The sequence below is a fragment of the Monodelphis domestica genome, chromosome 8 (assembly GCF_027887165.1).
Source record: "Monodelphis domestica isolate mMonDom1 chromosome 8, mMonDom1.pri, whole genome shotgun sequence".
Lineage (NCBI taxonomy): Eukaryota > Metazoa > Chordata > Mammalia > Didelphimorphia > Didelphidae > Monodelphis > Monodelphis domestica.
This window is the reverse complement of record NC_077234.1, coordinates 193,715,174-193,741,975: the sequence shown is the minus strand read 5'-3', so window position 1 is coordinate 193,741,975 and position 26,802 is coordinate 193,715,174. Positions and strand designations below refer to the sequence as shown.

Genomic DNA, 26,802 nt, shown 5'->3' with positions numbered 1-26,802 from the left:
AGGACTGAACTGAGTTATCTCTGCAGGTGTGAGGCAAAGACAGAAAAGAAGGAATAAGGAAGGAAAGAAACAGTAGGAATTGAGAATATAGAAGAGGAAAGGGAGTTAAATTCAACTAAAAAAGGAGTGACATGTTGATAATACTAACACTCTTGGTTATCTTAAGCCTTTGACAGTATTGACATTATTTTATACATCATTAGAAATCATTCAGAATTTAATGGAAATGCTTTTGGTAATAATTTTTCTATGTAAATGAATGAAATTTTGACATTAAAAATTTTCTGTAATAATTTTTTTAATTCACAAAGGACAGAGTTATCCATATTTTAGAGAGTTCATGTAATAGTTGTTAGATTTTGCATTAACACTTTAGAGGTAAGTTATTTTGGCTTCATTTATAAGGGGTTAATATCAAGTTGTTTACTTTCTAATCACATGTTCAAGAACTATTAAAAAAAACTCACAGAGTAGCAGGGATAATTTATTTCAAGAGGTTGCCCTTTAAGTCAAGTATCTCTTGAATTTTTAAATAGCTTGATTGTTCAGTTTTAAAGGAAATCATAAACATTAAAGGAACACAGCTTGAACAGGCAAAGATATATTTGCCAAGTGTATTATAAAATATAATTTAAGAGGTACATTTTCATAAAATCAAACTATTTCCATTTCGATGTACATAACTTATTGGAAAAGATCTGCAAAGCTTTCTTGATGCAATTCTAGTAAAATAATTAGAATCACATTTAAGATCACCCATATGTTTTCTTTGAAAATTAATAGAAACATCATTCTAACATTATAATCCTATATTACAAAGAAGTTGGTTTTTCTTGGAGTGAAAGACTTCATTATTTGTTAAAGAAAGGGTTCAGTATTTTCAGGCCTCTAGAATAAAATGCATCTGCGTGCAGCTTTAAAAGCAGCATGCGGATGCAAAAGTGTCATCCTGTCACAATTCATCAAGAAAAGCAACATAGGAAAGATCAAGGATATAAAAATAGAAAATTTTAGCAAATGCAATTACACTTGCATCTTCTAATGAATTTTTATTGTCTGCAGCATATGCGGTTCATTCAACTGCTTGAAAGGTTATTGACATTGCCATGTGGTAGCACTGAAGAAGAATACATACAGAAGTTTCGCAGAACTATACCTGTTCAGTCCAAAAAAAAGTTGATTGAGCCTCTGCAATATGACGAACATGGAATGGCCTTCAGCAGTGGAGAAGGTAGTTGACTGTCTTTCAGTTACAAAGTAAATAACATCAGATAGAAAAAATAACTTTATTTTTCTGCCAACCTTGATGTTCATTTAACATTTCTCCTCAGAAAAAGCTGAATGTCATGTCTCAAGGGAAATATGGACACATGGTTATACTATTATATGAATCTGTTAATGTTATAAACATCTCGTTTTTCAGCTGATGGAACAAATAAAATATTTAAAATAAATCTGTCTTTTGCCCACCATGGTGAAACTTATTTACTATGTATTTACAATAAATTTACTAACTTTCATGTTTTCCTACCTGTTTTACTCCTTTATGCAAAAGACATTTGATACAAAGTAACTTGTAAGAATTCATTAAATATTGGAAATCAGAAACTACAGCACTCCTTTTAAGACCTGTTTTTAAACTTAGTGTTTTCAACTTTGTCCTGATGAGTCTTTCCATTTTTACATATGGTTCTCTGATAGATATTTTCTACTAAAATTTTACTCCAATATTTGTAATTTTATAAACACAAATCCCTGAATTATTTTTAATTGTGAAATACAACATCTAAACAAAAAGATATACAGAAAACAGGGGACTACTCTAGGTTGATGATAGTAAGTTTAATGTAAACTTTTGTTCCCAATGTAAACTTTTGTTCCCAAAAGATTTCAGTGATGAAAAATAAAACTAGAAAGATTTCAGGGTAATCTGCCTTCTTTTCTTCTACTTGAATTTTAATGCAAGGATTATTCAGCAACATATTTTATTTTTTTAAATACTTCTTTGCACTTTTATGTAGTCTCAAGTGAACTAAGACTTCACTAATAATATCTTTCTATCTTTAAGGCAAAAGAAAAACTGCAAAAGCAAATGTAATGGTTTATGAACATGGAAGTGGAAGAATAAAAGTGAATGGAATTGATTATTTGCTTTACTTTCCAGTAACACAGGACAGGTAAGCTCTAATTTTGGCTTGCTTTTTTAAATGAAATTCTTTTGAACACTTTGAACATTTTCCAAGTAACTTCATATCTTGTGCTGAAATTAGGATTTTTTTTTTTTAAGGAACGATGAGTTAAATAGTTGGTTCATTAAGCTAAAGATGGAGATTTTCCTGTGTATCCTAAGATTTTTGTCTTACACAATTATATTATACAATTAGCTACCTAAAATCCTTCCATTTTCATAAGCTATTAGAATTTAGGTATTCTTGGGAGCTATCAATTTTGTCTTCTTATATTGAACTTAAAAAAAAAATTTTACTGTCTTTCTCAGTTCCAAAGAAACTTCACTATTTTTACTAGTTTAAGGGTTAAATTAGGGTTTGGACAAAATAAGAGAGCAGTTCTTAATAATTAAAGAGTTTTTTAAATTATTTTTTTGGAAATTTTTATTTAATTAGTCAATTTTGAATATTTTTCCTTGGTTACAAGAGTCATGTTCTTTTCGTACCCTCCCCTGACCCTCTCCTGTAGTCAATGTACAATTCCACTGGGTTTTGATCAAAACCTATTTCCATATTGTTGATGTTTGCACTAGGTTGATCATTTAGAGTCTATATTCCCAATCATATCCCCATCGACCCATGTGATCAAGCAGTTGTTTTTCTTCTGTGTTTCTACTCCCACAGTTGCTTTGGATGTAGATAGTGTTCTTTCTCATAAATCTCTCCGAATTGTTCTGGATCATTGCATTGCTGCTACTAGAGAAATCCATTACATTTGATTGTACCACAGTGTATCAGTCTCTGTGTACAATGTTCTCCTGGTTCTGTTCCTTTCACTCTTCATCAGTTCCTGGAGGTCATTCCATTTCACATGGAATTCCTCCAGTTCATTATTCCCTTGAGCACAATAGTATTCCATTACCAACAGATACCACAATTTGTTCATCCAATTCCCAATCAGACGGCATCCCCCATTTGCCAATTTTTTGCCACCACAGAGAGCGCAGCTATGAATATTCTTGTATATGTCTTTTTCCTTATTATCTCTTTGGGGTAGAAACCCAGCAGTTCTATGTCTGGATCAAAGGGCAGATAACTTTTAGCACCCTTTGGGCATATTTCCAGATTTCCCTCCAGAACTCCACCAGCAATGCTAATGTCCCAATTTTGCCACATCCCCTCCAACATTCATTACTTTCCTTTGCTGCCGTATTAGCCAATCTTCTGGGTGTGAGGTGGTACCTCAGAGTTGTTTTGATTTGCATCTCTCTGATTATAAGAGATTTAGAACATTTTTTCATGTGCTTATTAATAGTTTTGATTTCTTTATCTGAAAATTGCCTATTCATGTCTCTTGCCCATTTATCAATTGAGGAATGGCTCGCTTTTTTGTACAATTGACTTAACTCTATAAATTTGAGTAATTAGACATTTGTCAGAAGTTATGAAGATTTTTCCCCCATTTTGTTGCTTCCCTTCTTATTTTGTTTGCATTCATTTTGTTTGTACAAAAAACTTTTTAATTTAATGGAATCAGAATTGTTTGTTTTACATTTTGTAATTTTTTCTAACTCTTGCTTGGTCTTAACATCTTTCTCAAAGATCTGACAAGTATTCTATTCTGTGTTCACCTAATTTACTTAGAGTTTTCTTCTTTATATTCAAGTCATTCACTCATTCTGAATTTGTATTGGTATAGGGTGTAAGATGTTGATCCAGTTCCAATCTCTCCATATTGTCTTCCAATTTTCCCAGCAGTTTTTGTCCCAAAAGCTGGGATCTTTGGGTTTATCATAGATAATCTTATTGAGGTCACTTACCCTAAGTCTATTCCACTGATCCTCCTTTCTGTCTCTTAGCCAGTACCATATTGTTTTGATGACCACTGCTTTATAGTATATGAGACCTGGTACTGCTAGGCCACCTTCCTTCCTATTTTTTTTTTCATGATTTCCCTGGATATCCTTGATCTTTTGTTCTTCCAAGTGAACTTTGTTATGGTTTTTTCTAATTCAGTAAAAAAGTTTCTTGGTAGTTCAATGGGTATGGCACGAAATAAGTAAATAAGTTTGGGTAGGATTGCCATTTTTATTATGTTAGCTTATCTTACCCATGAGCAATTAATGTTTTTCCAATTATTTAGGTCTACTTTTAATTGTGTGGAAAGTGTTTTATAGTTTTATTCATGTAGTTCCTGTGTTTGTCTTGGCAGATAGATTCCTAAGTATTTTATATTATCTAGGGTGATTTTAAATGGAATTTCTCTTCCTAATTCTTGCTGCTGAGATGTGTTGGAAATATATAGAAATGGTGATGACTTATGTGGATTCATTTTATATCCTGCAACTTTGCTAAAGTTGTTGATTATTTCCACTAGCTTTTTAGTAGACTGTCTTGGATTCTTTAAGTTAAACCATCATATCATCTGCAAAGAGTGATAGCTTTGTCTCCTCAGTGCCAATTTTAATACCTTCAATTTCTTGTTCTTCTCTAATTGCTACTGCTAGTGTTTCTAGTACAATGTTAAATAATAGAGGTGATAATGGACATCCTTGTTTCACTTCTGATCTTATTGGGAAAGCTTCGAGTTTATCCCCATTGCAAATGATGTGAAAGACCCTTCTATTCCTATACTTTCTGGTGTTTTCAATAGGAATGAGTGTTGTATTTTGTCAAAGGCTTTTTCTGCATCTATTGAGATAATCATGTGATTTTTGTCACTTGTTGATATGGTCAATTATGTGAATGGTTTTTCTTTGCTCATTATGTCAAATAGTTTATATTGTATTGGGATTAGTTGTTCTTTGAATATTTGATAGAATTCACTTGTGAAATCCATCAGGCCCTTGGGATATTTTCTTAGGGAGTTCTTTGATGGCTTGTTCAATTTATTTTTCTGATACGGGATTATTTAAAGTATTCTATTTCTTTTTCTGTTAATCTAGGCAATTTATATTTTTCTAAATATTTATCCATATCACTTAGATTGCCATATTTGTTGCCATATAATTGGGCAAAATAGTTTTTAGTGAATGTCTTTATTTCCTCTTCATTAGAGGTGAGGTTTCCCTTTTCATCTTGGATAATGTTAATTTGATTTTCTTCTTTCCTTTTTTTTATTAGAAGACCAATAATTTGTCAATTTTATTTTTTTTTTCAAAAAACCCATTTCTAGTCTTATTTATTAATTCAGTAGTTCTTTCACTTTTGATTTTATTAATTTCTTTATTTTTTAGGATCTCTAATTTTCATCTGAGGATTTTTAATTTGTTCACTATCAAGTTTTTTTCATTTGCAGATCCAGCTTGTTGACCTCTGCCCTCCCTAATTTGTTAATATATGAACTCAAGGATATAAATTTCCCCCTGAATACTGCTTTGGCTGCATCCCATAGATTTTGAAAGGATGTCTCATCATTGTCATTTTCTTCAATGAAATTATTAATTGTTTCTATGATTTGTTCTCTAACAGATTTTGGAGAATCATATTATTTAGTTTATAATTTTTGATTTGCCCCTCGATGTACCCTTACTAATTATTATTTTTATTGCATTATGATCTGAGATGGTTGCAATTATTATTTCTGCTTTTTTGCACTTGTTTTCCATGTTTTTATGCCCTAGTACATGGTCAGTCTTTGTGAATGTACCATGTGCTGCAGAAAAGGTGTATTCCTTTTTGTCCCTATTTATTTTTCTCCGTATATCTATTAACTGATTTTTTAAAGATTTCATTCACATATCTTACCTCTTTCTTATTTATTTTTTGGTTTGATTTATCTAGATCTGATACAGGAAAGTTGAGGTCGCACATTAGTAGTTTTATTATCTAGTTCCTCCTTCAACTCCACTAGTTTCGTCTTTAGAAATTTGGATGCTAAACCATTTGGTGCATACATTTTGAGTACTGATATTTCCTCATTGTCTACACTGCTTTTTATTATGATATAATTACCTTCCCTGTCTCTTTTAATCAGATCTATTTTTACTTTGTCTTTGTCAGATATCATGATTGAAATTCCCATCTTCTTTTTCTCAGTTGAGACCTAATAGATTTTGTTCCAGCCTTTGATCCTTATGCTGTGGGTGTCTACCTGCCTCATGTGTGTTTCTTATAGACAACATATGGTAGGATTTTGGTTTCTAATCCACTCTGTTCGCTTTCATTTTATGGGTGAGTTCATCCCATTCATGTTCAAAGTTATGATTGCCACCTGTGTATTCCCCAACATTTTGATATCCTCTCCTAGTTCTGCCCTTTATTCTTTCCTTATATCCTTTTAAACCACTGGTTTGTTTTTAATTAGTCCCCCCTAATCCCCACCACTGTGATGCTTCCTTTACCTCTCCCCTCCCTTTTTGTTCCTTTCTTTTTTTTTTTAGGGTCTGTTAAGTTCCCTCCCCGCCTCTTTCCCTCCCTTTTTGTAGTCTCCACCCCACTCCTCCGTTTGAATTTCCCTTCTCACTTTCACTGTAAGGTAAGGTAGAATTCGATACCCCTATGGATCTAGATGCTCTTTCCTCTCAGTTGATTTCACTGAGTGTAAGGTTCAATTAAGTATTACCTGTTAGCACTCTCTTCCTCTCCTTCTTATAATAGTATTCTTCCCTTCCCCTTCCCTCTATTTCTGTGATATTGATTATCCTATTTATCTTATTCGTTCAACTTTCTCTTGGTGTCATCTTCTATTCTACCCCTCCCTTTTTCTTTTTTTTTGCACATCATCTTATATACCACTTATTATCCCAATCTCTACCTGTGAATGATTCTTCCAGTTACTGTAATAGTGAATATAAATTTTGAGAGTTACAAATAACATTTTTCCATCTATCAATATAAACAATTTGATCTTATTGAAGCCCTTAAAGAAGAACATTTAAATAAAAATCATTTTTCCCCTTTCCCCTCTCTTATTTACCTTTTCATATTTCTCTTGATCTTTGTGTTTTGATATCAAACTTTCCACTTAGTTCTGGTCTTTTCTTTTCAAATGCTTGCAAATCTTCTATTTTGTTGAATGCCCATACTTACCCCTGGATATACATAGTCAGTTTTTATGGGTAGACGATCCTTGGTTGAAGACCCAATTCTCTTGCCTTTCTAACTATAATATTCCATTCCTTGAGGTTGTTTAGTGTGGAAGCTGCCAGATTTTGTGTAATCCTGATTGGTTCTCCTTGATATCTGGATTGTCTCTTTTTGGCTTCTTGTAAAACTTTCTCCTTAGTTTGGATGCTCTTGAATGTGGCGGTTGCATTCCTCGGGGGTTGTCTTTTGAGGATTTAGTGTAGAGGGTGTTCTATGATCTCTTTCAATGTCTATTTTGCCCCCTTGTTCAAGAACATCAGGGCAGTTTTCTTGAGTAATTTCTTATAGAATGATGTCAAGATTTCTGTTCATTTCTGGCTTTTTAGTTAGACCAATGATTTTCAAATTGTCTCTCCTTGCTCTGTTTTCCTGATTTATCATCTTTATCATATTTTTTGTTTTCTTCTATTTTGTCAATCTTTTGACTTTGCTTTATTAATTCTTGCTGTTTTGCAAGGTTATTGGCTTTCAATTGCCTAATTATGGTCTTTAAGAACTGGTTTTCCAGTGTAGTCTTTTGATTTTCCTTTTCAGATTGGTCTATACTGCTTTTTGTGGCTTCCAGATGATTCTCCAATTGAGAGTTCCTGTCCTTGAAACTTTTATTTTCCTTTTGAACTATTTCCCACTTTTCTTGCCAAAATCCTTCCATATTTTTCATAAGCTCCGATTTAAGTTCTTCAGGAGCTTGTGGCCAATTTCCATTTTTGTGTGTGGGGGTAGGGGGTTGGATGCATTTATTTGTATGTCCTGCTATTTCCTCTGTAGTTTGAATTTTTCCTCCACAAAAGTTATCCAGGGTCAGTGCCTTCTTCTTGTTTTACTTTGTGTTGGGATGTTGTTTTTCCTAGGCGTTGTTCGCCATCACTATGGTGGTTTTTCCTTCCCTTTCCAATCAGAAATCTGAGTAAGATGGGCAGGTTCTTTGTGTCTGGAACTAGAGCATGGTTTTTGCCTGAGGCCACCTCTCGAGTTTCTGCAGCTTCTACCCTTTACTATCTTTCTCTGCACTGTCTTTGCATGGGAGTCCAAGGTGTCCGCTCCACAGCCTGCTGCATTCCCAGGTCTAGCTGCTCTCAGGGGTAGGTATTTGGTGGTCTTAGTCAGCTGCCAAGGACCTAGAAGTTCCCCCTGCTTGCTCTAGAGGTGCTCCTCACTCACCCACTGATTCTAGTGTACTGGCTCTGACTCTGGCTCTGTAGGTGGGGTGGGGGAGGTTTGATCAACTCATGTTTTGGTAGAAGCTATTTCACCCCCTTGTAGTGTGGAAATGCCCAAATTCCACATATCTTCAATGTTGTGCCCTACTGTATAGTCCATTCGTTCATATGAATTTGGGTTTGTTTTTTTTTTTTTTGGCCTTTTGAAGTAGTCCATATTGGTATGTAGCGAGGTAAAGAAAAGTCCTGGATCTATACTGCCAGCCATGTTTACCTGGAATTCCCAGACGTCTAATTTAAGTTTTATTCACTATATAGTAGCGTTGTAAATTAATATTATCCCTTTTAGCTAGAGAAATGAAAACTTCCAGCAACTTTTAACAATTAACAATTTTGTTTAATGAAAATAGAGATAATAAAATGAAAGTAGTAGAGGAGAGATATATAGGGAAGAGATAAAGAAAGAAAAATTCCTAATGTCTATACGAGTTGCCCTATAACTTCCTATAATTACTACCTTAAAACTGCATATATGCACCTATAACTGCCTATAACTACTTCTAATAACCACCACCCCACAAAGTTCCAACCCAATCCAGCCCAATCAAAACCACCCTAATCAGTGTTTAATCCAACACCAATTAGATCTGTCAAGAAAGACCAGACACCTTTCATCCCATAAAAGGTCAAAAAGCCCTCAATAAGCTCAGGCCCACCTTTTTATTCTACAACTAAACGCCAACCACCAACCCAACACACTCCCGGCAGCCTACTTTCCTATAACTACCAGCCCTGTCAGCAACTGATAGCCGACCAACTTATGCTGACCCCCTTTTATACCCTTTTCCTCCCTCACTTTCTGTCTCTATCGTTCCTCCTTCCTGTCTCTATGGTTTCTTCTTCCTGACTCTATGGTTTCTACTTCCTATCACTGTGGGCTAGTTAATCTCTACATATCTCTATGGTAAGAGCTCCAGGTCCCCCATGAAATTAAAAAAAGAATAAGGAATTCCTTTTTATACTATGTACTTAAACTAGCAGGTTGAAAAAGACAGTTTCTTGCCATTAATTTCATAGGACATTTTTCTTTGATTAGAAATATAGGGACTTTTCTTACACAATATGAAAAATTGATTGTGTTGAGCTGGCAAAGAAACTATCCTTTGATGTCCTGGAATGATAGCAATAATTTGTATAAATTTTTTCTATGACCATTTTAGTTTTTTAATTGTATATAATTGGTAATAAAAAATGCAAACAATATAAATATGTTGCTTTGCTTGAAATACATTTTAGTTGAATAGAAGGAGCACTAGATTTGGAGTCAGAAAATTTATTCATATTCCTACTAGTTATGTAATAGATATTGATGTGTTACTTATCCCCTGGAACATGTTTCCTCATTGGTAAAATGGAAGTAATACCTGTGGCACCCACCTCATGTGGTTTAATGATTAAATGCTTATAGTACAAACACTAGAGAGCTAGATATTCATTTCAGTAAGCATTTTGTTAATGTCATCTTGAACATATTATTTTTGAGCAAATCACTGTACATAAGGGCCTTTTCTTCAGCCACTTAATATTTTTTTCATTAGCTGTCTTTTTAAACTTCTACTTTCATAAGACATCCAAGGGAAAGTGAAGTTATTAGTCGAAATTCTGATTGATTGATCCCATATGTCCTAACCCTTTGTCTCTTCTCCTTTTTAAAGCATCTTGGCTGTACTATCACATGGGAATGCTAAGCATCTGTTTTTAATGCTTATTTAAGGATATTATTCTTTTAATCCTCTACAAACTTCTTAGCAGAACTTAAGTTCAATAAATATTTCATTATTTTGTTTTCTATATAAAAAAAAAACCATGATCTACCCCATATTGCATTACAAATTGAGGTATGGGTGAAAATATATTTTAGTCAGAGTCCTTTTCTTAGGCTGCTTCTTCACAGGTTAAATCACAATCGACATATTTTAAGATTTGTCAAATATGTTGCTTTCCTATTAGCCACTACAGAGATTTTTTTAAATTGTTGTCACAGACCACCAAAGGCTCTTTTCTGATGAGTTCAGCTACAACAGCCAAATCTCCTTAAAATGTCCAGGCACCAAACTATATATGTCTACTGATCACAATCTGGCAATTGACTAACTTATACAAACTGAATGTTCCAGCAGTAAATCAATTTTATTCAGCCAATTAAATAAGTAAGAACTCATTTGAGCACTTCCAGTGTACAGGAAGATTGTGCCAGTGTGCCAAGTACTTTGGAATTTTAAAAAAGGCAACTTGAGGTATGTAGTAAAGGGGTGAAAAAAACCAAACTGAATTTAAAGTCTGAGAACCTGGGTTTCCATTTTGTCTGTGCCAGCTAATAGTTGTATAATCTAGGAGTAGCTTCATTTTCTCATTTATAACCAAGAGGATAATAATATAGCACCTACCTCACAAGACTTTTGTGATGAACATAACTGTAAAACAAACATGAGTTACTACTGCTATTATTTTATGACAATTTATCCCACAAAAGCAGATTCCAAATAAGTACACCAGGCCTAAACTTCATTTGTAATACAAACCCAGAGCAATACAAAGTCTTCACACCCTATAGCCAAATCATATTTATATCTTGACCCTAGAGTTCTTGATGCTTCAGGTTTGTTTTCTGTTGTGGTAGCAGTTTTTTTGTTTATTTTTTTTTTAATTCTGAACTTAAATGCACACAAAATATTTTTATTTTCATATACACAAAAGAATACATGGGATTCTAAATTAAAACATTCATATTCAGTTTATGATGTTTTTAAAAAAGTAATAAATTGAACAGATTACTTTAAAAATTATCCTTATCTGTACTTCCTTCTGAACTTCCCCATCTCTTCTTTGCATTTTAAAAAGTATTCTAGTTGCTCACTGCTTAGGGGGCTCATTATTGCTGAAACTCCTTTTTTCTCTACAATATGCTCCCCCAATTAAAAACAAACCAAAAAAAAATCTAATTGATTACTCTAAATACCACTACTAACTGACCTAAAAATCAACATACATGGCCTCTTTGTATTTCCATATATATATATATATATAAAGTACTCTGTAAATGCTCAGTCATTTGTTAAGTGAATGGAAGGGTGTTTTATGCACATTTAATTTAAGCAAATTTGGTGATACATATAGTGTTCTCCTCTTGTCACTCTTTTCCTTTCCTGCCCTACTCCCCAAATTTAAAAAAAAAAAATCAGAACCAATCAAAATGATGCTTTAAATTGTGCCTAGTATTTTGACCACTCTAGTCAGTGAGCTTCTGCCCCAGAGTTGAACATGTGAACCTGCTATTCCCTCAGCCAGTCTAGTTCCCAGGAAACTTTCATTATGTGATTATTTCATCAACTGAGGGTAGAATGCCCTCTTATCATACTCATAGTCAAACTATTCCTTCTGCTGAGGCTGGCGTTGTTAATGAATAAGGACAGCCTTGGCTGACCTTCCAAACATTTCTCTGCATCCAGAAAGCCATTTATTGTCTTATGTTCAACTTCAGGAAATCAGGAAGAAATGACAGTTCTGTAATGCCAGATATAATTATACTTGTATATGACCCCTTTTCAAGATAACTTTCATCTGTCAACTAACTCTTTTTACCTATTTTTGTTTTCTTCAGTTTCAGTTGAACCCCTGGTTCTCATTTAGCTGGGTGTGGTGAAAAAAAATTTTTTTAATTCAGTTATTTCTGTAGCAAACATCTCAGACTGCCTTTTAAAGAAGCTTTACCGTTTTCTTTCCCCATCTATAGCTGTTTAAAAATAATATCCTGTACTTTATGCTAGATTAAAAATTTCTTAAGGGTAACTTTGGTTATATACAACTTGCAGTATCTTATGCCTGATATGAGAGGGCTCTTCTGTTTATACCACTGTGAACTGACCAAGAGTCAGTGGAGTTTCCTTACTTTTACTTAGTGACTCTGGGTTGACTTTGTCTCTAAGTATCAGCTTAAGAAGGGGTTTATATTCTGGTTTATTTGTTTGGTACCTTCCTACAAATTATTCAGTTTTAACAGTGATTCTTTCTGATTTAATCTTTGTGGATTTTGGTACTTAACTCAAATCGTTGGGTTTTAATAATTAAAGTGTTTGTAAGTATTTCAAAGGACAAGAAAGAAAAATTAGTAACAGTTTAAAAGTAGAAAATATAAATAATACTAGCATGCATGTCAGTCATGATATTATGGAATTTTAGATATGTAGCAGCTAACATTAGGTAGAAAATTGGGCTATTACAGTTTCTTACACTCTTTGTACTAGAACCTTTTTTTATATTATCATAGTTAAGTCCCTCCCTCATTCTCATTATTGTTTGGAGGAAATCCTTGATTTTGTCAAGATTTTTACATTTCTTTTTATGATTATCAACTTTTCTCAATTTCCCTTACTTTTCTATTTGTGCCATTTAATTTTTTTAAACCCTTATCTTCCATCTTGGAATCAGTTCTGTGTATTAGTTCCAAGGCAGAAAGAAGATTGGTAAGAACTAGGCAATGAGAAATAAGTGATTTGCCCAAGACCACATAGCTAGGAAGTGTCTGAGGTCAAATTTGAACTCAGGACCTCCCAACTCTAAGCCTGGCCCTCAATTTACTAAGTTACTTGGCTGTTCCCTGTACCATTTAATTTGCAAAAGATATTTATTTTATAGTTTTATGTCACATTCTTAAAAAGCAATTTTAGTAATTTTTCTATTTAAATCTTAAAATATGAAAGAAAATGCTAATGGCAACAAATATAATAATTGAACATTGAGCTTGGGATTTAAAAAAAGTATTTTTGATTCATTGTTTTCTATTGCTACCATGAGCGATTTTTGTTTTATTCATTATAAACAATAAAAGGACCTCCAAACTTTTGCAGGTCACCCCTCTGAGGTCCTAATATGCCTGCTACTTGCCACATCAAGTTTAAAATCTAGTTAGAAAATATCAATTCTTCCAAAGTAATTAGAACGCAATACAAGACGGTATAATTAAGCACTGAATTATGTGATACAGAATGTAAAGAGTACAGAATTTCAGAGAAGCGAGAGACCAAAGTCTCCTGGGTTAGTTTGAGAAGACTGCATGGATCTTGAAGGAAAAAAGGAAAAGAGGGCATTCTAAAGAAAGGATAACAGCATGAACAATGACATTCTGTGGCAAGAATGGGTATGGTGTATTCGTGCTGACTGTGCTCACCATCTAGTTTTATTTAAGACCCAAAACATAAAGAAGAATTAGGGAGCTTGAGTAATTAAAGTAATGGGTAAGATTACTAAGAGAGTTAGGGAATGCAAGCAAAAAATCTAGAGAAAATTTTAAAAAGTTATGTTTGTTAGTTTAGGTATCAGTATCCTTTCTTTCCTCCTTCCTCCCTCTTCTCCCTGTCTCCTTAGAATAATGAGAACTGGCAATCAAAGATTGCCAGTAAAAAGTCATAATTATTAGCAATTCATTGTTTATAGACAGGTTTCCATTTGTTATCAATTGCAATTGAGGTGGGATATCCTTAATTTTATTATAGTCATTTTATATTTCAAGTGTATAAATTGCTTAAGTATTTAGTTCCTAAAACTCAGTCCTCTTTCAAGTTATTTTTTTTTTCATTGAGGAACAGTCAAGAGCAAGGTAGAAGGTATTACTTAGGTTAGCACATCTTTTTTAAATAAAACTCTAATAACACCAAGATTAATTTTCTATAAGAAGCAACAGAGAATCACAGATCTAGAGTTTAAAGACATCTGAGGTATGTCTGGAGCCTGGAGGTCTTGAGTTCAAGTTTGGCCTCATATACTTCCTAACTATGTGATCCTGGACCAGTTACTTAACCCCAATTGCCTAGACTTTTCTGTTTTTTGTTTGTTTGTTTGTTTGTTTAGAATTGATATTAAGACAGAAGGTAAAAAGTTAAAGAGAGAGAGAGAGACAGACATTTTAAAGGGCCCATTGCCCATTCACTCATTTTATAGATATGGAAACTAAGTACTAGAGAAATCTTAAAAGTATATAGTCAGTGGCACAGCTGAGATTTGGTTGCAGGTCTTCTAATTCCAAAGCCAGCATTTAGAAGTGTTCTGGAATTCTCCCTCAACTCTGATTCAATCAAGAACTAGATTTGTGTCCTATTTCTCTGAACCTTCTTTTCTTTTTAAAATGGGGATATGGGGGGCAGCTGAGTAGTTCAGTAGATTGAGAGCCAGACCTAGAGACAGGAGGTCCTAGGTTCAAATCTGGCCTCAGACACTTCCCAGCTGTGTGACCCTACCTAGCCCTTACCATTCTTCTGCCTTGGAACCAATACCCAGTGTTGATTCCAAGACAGAAGGTATGGGTTGTTAAAAAATAATAATAATAAAATAAATAAAATAAAATGGGAATATTTATACTCATGGTGCCCAAATTAGATTGTTGTAAGAATCAACCGACGGAACATGTGTAAAATGCTGATAAAGGCAGCATGATCTTGTGGATAATAAGCCAAAAATCCAACAGGAGGGCCTAGTTTCAGTCACGTCTTGACTGTGTGACCTTGGGTGAGTCTTGTAATCCTTCGGTTCTTTAGACAACTCTATAAGATGGGACTTCCTTTACCTGGAGGTTCCCTATTCTTATATAAAGTGCTATATAAATGTAAACTGTTAATATTGATGGTAGTTCATCCCTGTCTAAGGTCATTAACTTAAATTTCTGTAGAGAATATGAAAATCAAAGTAATATAGGAAAAGCTAATGAATGTCTAAACCAGCAATGTGTTCTGAGGACCTCTAGGGGTTCCCTAAAGCCTTTTAGAAAGGCTGAACAGTGAAAATTTATTTCAATAATAATATTAAGACATTTTAATTTCTAATATGGTAAATATCAATAAATATAGATTATATCAATCAAAGCACTTGGGGTGGGGGCCCCAATTTTTTTAAAGTGTAAAGGGGTCCTTTGATGAAAAATTTTGAGAACTGCTTGTCTAAACTATCCAGAATCAATGGGTTTTTTTGTCTTCCTGAAGAGTTCCAAGAACAGAAATTCCACCACTTGCTTTCTATTCCACTGTTTTAATATTCCATTCATAAGAAATCTCTTTATGCCTATTTACGTGTTCATGCAGGCAATGGTAAACAATCATGTATTAGTCTAATTGCAGTTTTTGTAACCTGCAACAGTTTTAGCTCTTCCATTTTGCCAAAAAATTCATCCTAAAGCACTTGTTTCTCATTGATACATATCTGCTTGGGCCATTTTGCCATAACTGCTTCTCGGAATTCCATCCCAATGGTCCAGGGCCAAGGGCTTCAGGAAATTGTTCTATTGTATGTCCTTTTGATGTTCTTCTCTCCACTTGCTTTGTGGTTATTCCACTAGCATTCTATATATAACACGTGCTTGGGTGTCCTTTTATCCCTCTTGTAACCAGAGTTGTTAGGTAATAAGCATTGCTTCAATCTAGGAAGAAAGAGTGACAAAGAGAGGAATCTGGCTAGCCTTCAGCAATTAGGGATGATATTACTCCTTGTAAATAAAAATATTGAGTGGATTTTGAGGTAAAGTAAAAATGTAAAAGTAAAGTAAAAGTAAAAGTAAAAAATGTAGAAAGTGTCATGGTTTTTATGAACTGATAATAAGTTTTATGAGTCCAAGGACCATGTCTTACCTAAGTCTCTACCTCTCCTTGACCCAAGCAGAGTGCTTTATATATAGTAGGTGCTTCATGAATGTTTATTCAATTGAATTGAGCTGTTTTCTTTATTTTGTAACCTGATTCAGACAAATATTCATTGAAATGGCTTACCTAAGGTTGTGCATTGAGTCACCCAGAACAAAAGATACTACTAAAATGGCTATAATTGCTTCATTTTTACAAAGCTTATGAAGACTGTTAGTTTAGACTAAAAGTGTAAATAATATTAAATCAAATGTATAAGAAAGCTGCGTGTGATCATTAGTAATTGTGCAAATGAGTCATATCAAGATCATGATTGTAGAAAACAAAAGATGATAGTTTACATAACTCAGATTTTTATAGTAAAGGCATTAATATAATCATCTAATAATAGTTGTATTGATCTCATTGATCATTTCAAAACATGTCTTTATAGATTCTCTTAATTCTTTCAAAATTCTTGTAGAACAAGAAAGAAGCAAGTTTTAATGGCTTTCTACTATTTCAATTTGTAAACACAGAAAAGTCAGATGATTTGCCAGTTAGAAGAACCAAGAAAAGAACCTTAGTTGCATCCTGTTATTTTGCATTCAATGCATTCTCTTATTCTGTATAACCATATCATATTTCTTCCTCTGTCATATATATCACTTAATATGTTAAAGAGTGGGTACAAAAATATTAATGTTCATTTATTTTGTTCTTATAGAACTAACCTGCACTTTTAAAATGTATTTATGTTTGTATATATGTTGACAGAGAGCAATTAATGTTCCCATTCCATTTCCTTGACCGACTTGGAAAGCATGACATGGACTGCACAGTCTCAGGTGGAGGAAGATCAGCACAAGCAGGAGCAATTCGTTTAGCTACTGCAAATGCCTTATGTAGTTTTGTCACTGAAAATGAAGTAGAATGGATGAGACAAGGTATGAACTTGAGCTGAGAAGGCATATTTTCACAATGATATCAGTTTTCCTTCTTTTCTAATAATTGCCTGTAATTAATAAGAAAATTATATTTTTAAATATTTAATTTTACTGAGAGCAACTTTCACACTTCAAATTTACAACAATAATTTTTGGTCTTGATTTCTGACATATAGTAAAATTTAATTAGTATGAAATTGTCAGTTCAGCATTGTTAAAAATGTTCCTTTGCCTGAAAGTTTTGGAAATATATTTGGGTCTTGAGGTATACCCATTTGTCCTGTGTGTTAAGCAGGTAGCTCAACTGTATTTATGAGACTACATTCTTTGTTTTCCAAATTATTGTGATAAATGTTTGTATAAATTAATTATAACAAAGATTCTCAGTATTCTTTTAAAAAATTAGCATTTTCATTTTACCATTATAATGATAACTGGAATTTAATTTTCTTCTCTTGTTTCTACATTTTGCTTCAACTTTTGATTACCAGAGCTTTTGATCTAGGCATCTTTATGAGTTGTTGGGGAGGAAATACACAGAATTGAAAAACCTCATTTATTTTATTGAGATCTTTAGAGTTTATGATAAACTTATTTTGGCCTGAGGCAAAGGTAATCTGTATACTCTCCTTAAAAAGTTATTTATTAAACAAGTGATTTTGTATTGCAAGCAAATTACTCTGCTTAACCTATTTAATTTTACTTTGAATATAAGCAATTAATGTATCAATTTTATATATTCATTAAAACAGTAGATAGTATCAGTCCTTGACCACTTTTTGTTAGTCAATTGACTTTGTTTTTTATCAAATGAGATATTTGTAAAATCCCTTAGTACGGAGCCGGTCATATATTAGGTACTATATAAATGCTTATTCCTTTCCTTTCCCCTTATAGAATATTCCCCTCTGTCAATATAGATCAGCATGGTGTTCTTTTAGAGTTGCCTGAAACATTGAGAAATTAATCAATGAGAGAATGAGGATGATGAAGAGGGCTGTCTGCTAGAAAAGAAAAGATGAAATGTGATCACTTGTGCAGGAATTTGCCTTTACAAGAAGAAAGGCTACCTCTTTGAATGAGACAGGAATGAAGGAGAAGATGGTAGTGGAAGGAACCCGAATGGAATGAGATGAGGAAGAAAAGATGAGAGAGCTCTTAGTGAATGGCTTCAGTTTTTTTCAGTGAAATATGAGGCAAAGTTCTCAGCTGAGAGGGTTGTATGGTAAGCTGGGCCTTGGGAGGTTTGAGGAGGGATGAAAAGGTTTGGAGAATGATATAGTGAATCAGCTAGGGAGGTATAAAAGGATTGCCTGACCACTTTTTTAGCTATTCCACCAGCATTTAGGAACCATTTGAGATTATGTATCATTAATTTGTAGTAGATCCAATCAGTAGAGTTCATGGTTTTGTTAAGTAGTTCATGAGTAGGAAGAATCCCAGGCTGAGACTTAATAAGGAAAGATCAGTGATAGGATAAGGAGATAGAGGTAAAAAAGAAGTTAGTGTAGAATTAAACACATTCACCAATAAGTCAGTATGGGAAAGGAAAAGCATAGCTAGTGGAGGGTTGATGACCTGGGAAAGAACTGAGATGGGGAAAAATTGGAGGTGACAGTAAGAACAAAGAATTTGTTTAGGACTTGTAAGACAGGGAGAATTGGAATCACAAATTATAATTGGATAAAGGAATTTCAGAGTTCATGAGTATGGATGTGGATGTTCAAGGGTATGACCATCTATCTCTGTGTAGCTGAGATCGGTAGATAAATAGTTATGAAAAGTAAACTGAAAAACTGGGAGAAAAAGGTTGGGAGTTTGTTAGTTGGGGAGTAGAGAAAGCCTTTGAGCAAGGATCTGAACTCTTTAAGGAAGGGAGAGTGTTGTAGATATCAATAGATATCAGTCTTGATTGGGTGTTAGAGAAGGATTGAGCGAACCTCTAAGGTGGAGAATTTTCCAGGTGAAGGCCATGGAGGGAGACCTTGGAAGAGACAGTGAAGAACTGTAAATACTCCAACTCCTCCATCCGGACCAGAGACAGTTGTGGGCTGAGTGAATGTATAACCAATGCTGGGAAAGGTAGCCAGAGAAGCTGTGCTGTGGGGAGGAAGTGGGGAATGAACTGGGTCTCCATGAATGGAAGAAGATGGAAAGAGCAAGAAAGAAATCGTTTCAAGATGAAACCAATTTTATTCCACGTGGAGGAGTCATTCTAGAGATTCTAGAGAGCACAGTGGAAGAGATAGGTAGCATTAGAGTAGAATGGGGAAAGAGGGGAGGAATTGAAGAGGAAGGGAACAATGGAGTGGTCCATAGAGGCAGAAAATAGCAATGTAACTAACAGCTGGTTTGAGGAAAATCACTCGGGGAGAATGTGACAGAATGAGATTGAGGGTTCAATTCAGGTTGTGTACTCTTAGGAGTAGAACCTTCCCAGAATGGGGACAAGGGGAAGGTGGGCAAATCAATCATTGTGTAGTTGTAGGAGTCACTTTTGCCTTGAGCCACTGCTATGTCAAAGGCAAGACTTGAATAAGGTCTTCCTGTCTCCAAAACCCTCTGTTTAGTGTAACATGCAACCTCTCATTAGAAATTCTAATTCAGGTTCTTCTCAAGATAGCAAAATGGTAGAAATAGAACAGCCCAACTCTCATAGTTAATCCAGCTAGGAAGAAAAAAGATCAGACCGAATAATGAGCAAGAAATCCAAGGAGGAACCAAAGTGATTCATTTTTCTAGCCCAAGTCCACACAAAGACATAACTAGAAACCTACAGTCACTAGAGAAGGCATTTAGCCAGAACAGCCTGACCCAGGAGCTTAACTCATTGAAACCTGCCAACTTAGCGACCAAGGGCTATGGAAGGGTACTAAGAGCAGCATTGCTCTGACCCAGAACTGAGCCATAAGGGCTTCTTGAGCTTAGACCAGAACAACAATGAGGGCTTTCTCTCTCCCCTCTCCCCCTCTTTTTTTAAAGCAGTCATAAACTTTATTGGTATCTGAGCTTTAAAAAACAAAAAGGAAGAGGACATATGAAAACATAGCCAGTTCTAAACAGTTCAGATATTTCCTATCACCAAAAAATGGGTAAATAGCCAGGAAAAGTATACATAGTATTATCAATACATTGTACACCAGTTCATTCTACTCAGGACAAATACACACTGAGGCAAGGTCTATAATAACTTTGTCTTAGTATGACAGAAATCTAATGAGACTGACTTTTCAAAAATTATAATGACTTTTAAACAAACATCAAAACTTATATGTCCAAATAAGAAATGCTATGTTAACGAGTTGCCTCATAAAAGATTACATTATTCCAATGATGCTGTAATTTTGAAAATTCCTCTCTTGAAGCAGCGTTCTCAACCAAATTAAAAACCTTATAAAATATTACTTAATTTTGCAAAAAATTATTTGGAGACAAATCAGAAGGGAAAAGTGGATATTTGAAAGTGGATAATACTGTTTTCATTTAAAAGAAAATTAGATAAATGAAAAAACAATGGTCATTTTCAAATGTTTTGTGTCATAATACTATCACTAGAATAAGTATTTATGGACCATTTGGATTTGGAGTTTTGCTTGGAGTAACTAACTTGAAAAGGCAGCTAGTTTGAATACAAGTTCTGATTTTTTGTTGTAAAAGTCTCATTACTTTACATATCTTAATATAGCAAATAGTTCATGGGTTAGCCTTTACATTTACAAAATAGAAGTTTCTCTTTTTTTTTTCTTCATCTTAAAAACAATGTAAAACATAGTAATACACTTACTGAAACTGACATTGCAAAATATGCAACTGCTGTTTACAATATGGCATTGGGAGAGGAAATTGACCCCTAATTTCATTATAATAGGGAAAATCTGGCCCCTATACAACTCACTAGCCAGAGCTGTTCCTGAGAACACAAGTATGTATCCTCTATACCCTGGGTGATCCAGATCACAATGAAAAAAGACTCCACTATTCCTTTCAAAAGTACACAGAATCTACCTATGATATGAAGTCCCAATTACGAAAGCAAGGCATGGAGGGACAGAAAGAAGTTCAGAAGGAAACACAAACAAGCAAGACAACTTTGAAAGTAGCATATTGATTTATTACATGCTTTTCTGTATGAAGAGTTCACAATTTCACATTCTGGAAGTAGTTAGAATGGAACAAAAAATGAAGAGAAAAGAAACTCATCTGGTTTTAAAAATAAAATACCATTGCAGCAGAATGGCCTTCTTAATCAGTTGACTATATTTAGTATAGCTGCATTTATTGAAATTTTCATATTAATTACATTTCTAATAAGTTAAGGTGATCCCTGAGAAGTAGAATCCAAAAATATTTTCCAGTATGTAATAATATAACAAAGGGAGGGGATAGATGTGTATATTTTACCATAAATGAAATAAACTTTTCAAATATATATATATTCAAATATATATATATATATATACACCCCATGGTATTATTTGATGATAGATATAGACATATAAAACTATGTATACCTCTGTTTACTACTTTAAAATTTTCTTAGAATATGGCAAGCCTTTTTTTAACCATTCCTCTCTGGAGGTCAAGAAAGATCATTGGTTTGCTTGTGTCTTATAGGCATCTCAAGTTTATGTCCTGTAAAATTTAAAATTAAATTTTAATAATAAAAAGATTGTATTTTAGGAGGTTTATTAAATAATCATTAGGAATCAAGGAATAAAGAGGATACAAAATAAAAACCATGTACCCATTGCTGGTTAGCCATTTTCAAAATCCCTACTCACCACCATCACCGCTGGCTGCATGCCAAAAGAAAAGAAAGAGCCTCAACTCCCACTGACTTTATCCTCTGTCTACAGGAAGTATGTAATGACAGGAAGCCAATGGGCTCTCAGGAAATGTAGTTCGTTTTTATACAGTCCCAAATTCTGAATTCATTGTGCTTCTGGTCATCCAGATTCACAGCTGAAGAATCAACCTTGACTCTTCACTCATCCTTATCCCATATAGCTAATCTATTGTAAAGTAGCTTCAGTTCTGCCTCCATATCTCTCATATCCATCCACTTCTCTTCATTCACATGGCCACCATCCTCATTTAGGCCCTCATCCTTTCTGGATGTCTGTCCCTATACCAATTCATCCTCCACACATACTAAAATAGTTTTCCTAAAAAATGAACTCTGACACTTCCCTACTTGGAAAACAGTAAAAGGGCAGCTAGGTGGGTCAGTAGATAAAGAGCCAAGCCTAGCCAAGGGAAGTTCTGAGTTCAAATGTGGCACTTCCAACCCATGTGACTGGGCAAGTCACTTAATCCTAGTAACCTAGCTCTTACCACTCTTCTGCCTTGGAACTGATACTTAGTATCAAGGCTAAGACAGAAGTTAAGGATTTAAAAAAAAACAAAACTAATAGAGCTTTTGTCCAAGAGAAAAGAGCAAACATACCAAATTAACATTGAAAACTCATTGTAGTCTTACTCCACCCTACTTTTCCGGTCTTTTTTCACATTAATCCCTTTATGCATTATATATACATAAGCCAAGGTAGCCTACTTAGCAGCTCCCTAATTTGGTCCTTCAAGTTGCTGCACATATTGTAGACCTGTTAGCTTAAGTCATTTACACTGCAATTTATATCCCTTTATTAATCTTTAGTTTTAGTTTTTGAATAGTGGCTTACAAATGCAGTTTTATTATATATTTGGGAGTTGTGTTTATTGATTAAACTTTTCTGGTGCCCCCACTGACTCTGAAACCAGGAGTTATAGAGCAGTTGCAAATAATGTATTGGTGGAAGTAGTTTCCTCTCTGTTTCCTGTACCAACTGAAATCCCAGGTGCATCTAGTTCCCCACTCCCCACAAAAAGAATAATTTACCAGTGGTCTGAATTTTTCTTTCTTCATTATCTTTCTCCCCAATACTTAAAATTGCATATCATTCACCTTCTTCCCTATTTAGGCAACATGCAAATCCCATGATTGATTAATTTTCATCTCATGTTACAGCTGGTCTGCTGACTCCTGATCCTCGTGTCAGAGAACGGAAGAAACCGGGCCAAGAGGGAGCCCGTAGGAAATTCACTTGGAAGAAACGCTAAATTTTATCCAAAGAAAAGAATTTGACTGCGGGGCAACACATTTAGGAATTTTTGATCTGTGTAATTTTTTCCCCAAAACTATTTGATGTCAACATATTTGAAAATTAACAACCAACTACATATGTATATATTTCCATTTAGCCTGTTTCTCTTTATTTTTAAAATCCTCTTGGAAGATTGTTATAGAAATATTTTATGGAATATTAGAATTGAAGGGAATTTTAGAAGATATCTAAATCCAACTTCTTTCATTTTGCAAATGAGGAAATTGAAACTAAAAGCAAAAGTATTTCATTACCTGATTTCTTCTTCCTTCTCCCACCTCTCTTCCCTTCCCCAAAAATTCATTGCCTGTTAGGGCATATCTCTTTGGCTTCTTGGATTCTTCATATTGGGCCTATATTTTTCCTTTTCAGCTTAATAAAATCTGCCCAAGAACTTACATCCTGGTGACATGGGCTTTAATAATTGCTTTGGAGTCAGACTTAAGGAGGAGACCACACAGAGGTGAGAGTAGTGGCCCAGGAAAGGAGCCATGGCCTGAGACATTGGATGGGGAATGGAATGAGGTAGAGGTCCATTCACACACCTTCTCAGGTTGTGGTGGCAGTGACACAGTTACGATTTTCAGGAAAGGGTAGAGGAAGGCTCTAGAGATAAGGAGCCGTGATCCCAGGGAAAACGGAGAGACCCACGGCCTCTGGGGTGAGGGAGGAGCAGCGGGGCAAAGATGATGGGCTGGGGTCTCAGGAAGGGCAGAGCTGAGGAGCTCAGGAAGAGCCTGGTTTAGAGTCAGAAGCTTTGCCCCTCATTGCCTCGACTACTTTAGATATTCTCTGAACCTTAGTTTTCTAGGGGTTGAACCCAGGAGACGTTTGGGATTCCTTCTAGCTCTTAGTTTATAATTTGAAAAACAAAAAGTCATTACCTTGAAAAAATGTTTATTATAATAAAAATTTCCCTCTAAGTAGTCCAAAAGCACAGTTCTATCCATGCCATATCCCTGCAGTAAACTTTAGAAGCTCACTTTTGCCACTAGAATCAAATATGAGCTCCTTTATTTGTCATTTAAAGCCCATCCTAAACTGGCCCAAACTTCACAGGTCAGTCTTATTATACACTACTCCTCATCCCTCCTGTGCTGTGGCCCAATCAAACTGGCCCCTTCCGCCTCTTCAAACAGAGCCCCCTCTTTCCCATCTCCAGGTCTGGTATCTGGAATGAAAATTTGGAGGGTCTTGATTTCAAGATCACCTCTTTTAGTCACTTAAATAAACAAGAGGCCAAGATTGAATGCAGACAGATGCAGCTTTATTGGAGAGGCAGCAGGGAAGGGAAGGGAAAGGGACACTGCCCTCAAGCAGATAGCTCAGGACAAAATGCCACCCCATCTACATGCAAGAACAGACCTTTTTCTAATTATATTGCTGCAAGATTTCCCCTCTCGGTCATCAAACCTCTCCTCCCTTTGACACTTATAGTCTTGAGCTAATGATTTAATTTCAGGGTACCGTAAGTACAGAACAAAAAGAGTTTCTTCTTTCCTTTATCCCTCCATTCTCAAACCTGTACTTTTTCCAGGCTGTAGGAACAGCGAGAAAGGGCTTCTCCGGGAATGTCCCTGGACTCATTCCTGCAACTTTTTAGATAAAAGTTAAAAGCAACAAAACAAGTTTCCACATTTCTCTCTCTAATCAAGAAAAAATCTATGCCTTAAAACTATACTTTAAGCTGTGGTTCTTCTGTACCCCACCAAGAATATTGGAGTCACAAGGCAAATATTACTCTGAGAATTACACACTGGGATTGACCTGACTTCTGTTTAACTCCTGGTCAACTGCCAGACTCATGTCAGTGTTTGTAGAAGTCTTTCCAAATTCTACTCCATTTCTTCCCCATTACATATATAAATTATCCCATTTATGTGTGTATATATCCACGTCAGCTCCTCTAGCTAAATCAGAAGCTCCTTGAAGAAAGGGCCCGTTTCATCCGTGTCTTCCTATTTCCAATGCCAGCTCCTCCTCAGTGGAAGCTCAGTAACGGCGACTGATCAAATGACTTGTCGGCAAGGAGCTGCTCCGCTTACTGTGGGGGATGCAGAGGTGACTAAGTGTAATAAGTGATTATTTGAATGATAAATGATAGCTAAAGATCAGATCTTCCAATTTCCTCCCTGGTTCACCTCCCTCCTTGTTCCTCCTCCCCTCCCCCCCTTCCCCTTTTCCAGTTGCTTCTTCTTTTGGTCTTTAAATCAACTCAGAGTATTATGATGTATCAATTAAATCACTCCTTTCTCTTTAAGATTAAATAAGGGATTTATTGGGGAGAAAGAGAAAGATAGGAAAATGGAAGGAAAGAGGATTTGGGGTTTCCCTAATACTAGAATATTTCCTAGGTTGGAGGATGGTGGAATATAGTTCAGATTGGGAAAATGGGTTAACAGGTCTGGAAATTCAGTCACTGTAACAGCGGAGAAATCAGAGAGCTGGACTTTGTCCTTTCTTTCTGTCCCCAAGCCAAGAGACCCTTCTTCCTTCTGCCTCAAAAGCCAAGAGACCCCTTCTTCCTTCTGCCTCAAAAGCCAAGAGACCCCTTCTTCTTTCTGCCTCAAAAGCCAAGAGCCCTTCTTCCTTCTGCCTCAAAAGCCAAGGGACCCCTTCTTCCTTCTGCCTCAAAGAGCCAAGAGACCCCTTCTTCCTTCTGCCTCAAAAGCCAAGAGACCCCTTCTTCCTTCTGCCTCAAAAGCCAAGAGACCCCTTCTTCTTTCTGCCTCAAAAGCCAAGAGCCCTTCTTCCTTCTGCCTCAAAAGCCAAGGGACCCCTTCTTCCTTCTGCCTCAAAGAGCCAAGAGACCCCTTCTTCCTTCTGCCTCAAAAGCCAAGAGACCCCTTCTTCCTTCTGCCTCAAAAGCCAAGAGACCCCTTCTTCCTTCTGCCTCAAAAGCCAAGAGACCCTTCTTCCTTTTGCCTCAAAAGCCAAGAGACCCCTTCTTCCTTCTGCCTCAAAAGCCAAGAGACCCCTTCTTCTTTCTGCCTCAAAAGCCAAGAGACCCTTCTTCCTTCTGCCTCAAAAGCCAAGGGACCCCTTCTTCCTTCTGCCTCAAAAGCCAAGAGACCCCTTCTTCCTTCTGCCTCAAAAGCCAAGAGACCCCTTTTTCCTTCTGCCTCAAAAGCCAAGAGACCCCTTCTTCCTTCTGCCTCAAAAGCCAAGAGATCCCTTCTTCCTTCTGCCTCAAAAGCCAAGAGATCCCTTCTTCCTTCTGCCTCAAAAGCCAAGAGACCCCTTCTTCCTTCTGCCTCAAAAGCTTTATATTGTATATAGGTGACTAAGATACAAGGTTTCTCTACTAAAGGAGTTTACAATCTAATAAGATACTGGAAAAATCTGGAATCATCAGGTGGGTGTTTACATTCAATATTACTCTTGAAATACGCACATTGACAGGCTTCTCTCCATTCAGAACTTCCCTTTTTAATGTAGACGACTAACATGTGACAAAACCGTGAAATGGCCTTCTGAGGAGCTTGCCCATCTTTCCAGCCTCTCTGTAGGCTAACGGCTATGCACACATTGAGTAGATGGGACCACAGTAAAGGAAAACCATGAATCAGCTGTCTTAGGGCGAAGGGAAATCCATGTAAGAGAAATTGTGGGCTCTGTGAAGAAATGGAGAT

General features: G+C 35.5%; 1 protein-coding gene across 1 annotated transcript in view; it reads left to right on the top strand.

Moving 5' to 3' along the window:
- The window catches only part of MRPS9 (mitochondrial ribosomal protein S9), a 113,152-nt gene extending 89,584 nt beyond the window's left edge, over nucleotides 1-23,568 (top strand). The window contains exons 8-11 of the mRNA XM_007501177.3: nucleotides 1,063-1,231; nucleotides 2,069-2,177; nucleotides 16,858-17,027; nucleotides 23,035-23,568. Of these exons, the coding sequence (XP_007501239.1) occupies nucleotides 1,063-1,231; nucleotides 2,069-2,177; nucleotides 16,858-17,027; nucleotides 23,035-23,126 (540 nt within the window). The 3' untranslated portion in view covers nucleotides 23,127-23,568. The remainder of the gene's footprint in view (nucleotides 1-1,062; nucleotides 1,232-2,068; nucleotides 2,178-16,857; nucleotides 17,028-23,034) is intronic.
- The last annotated feature ends 3,234 nt before the right edge of the window (nucleotides 23,569-26,802 follow it).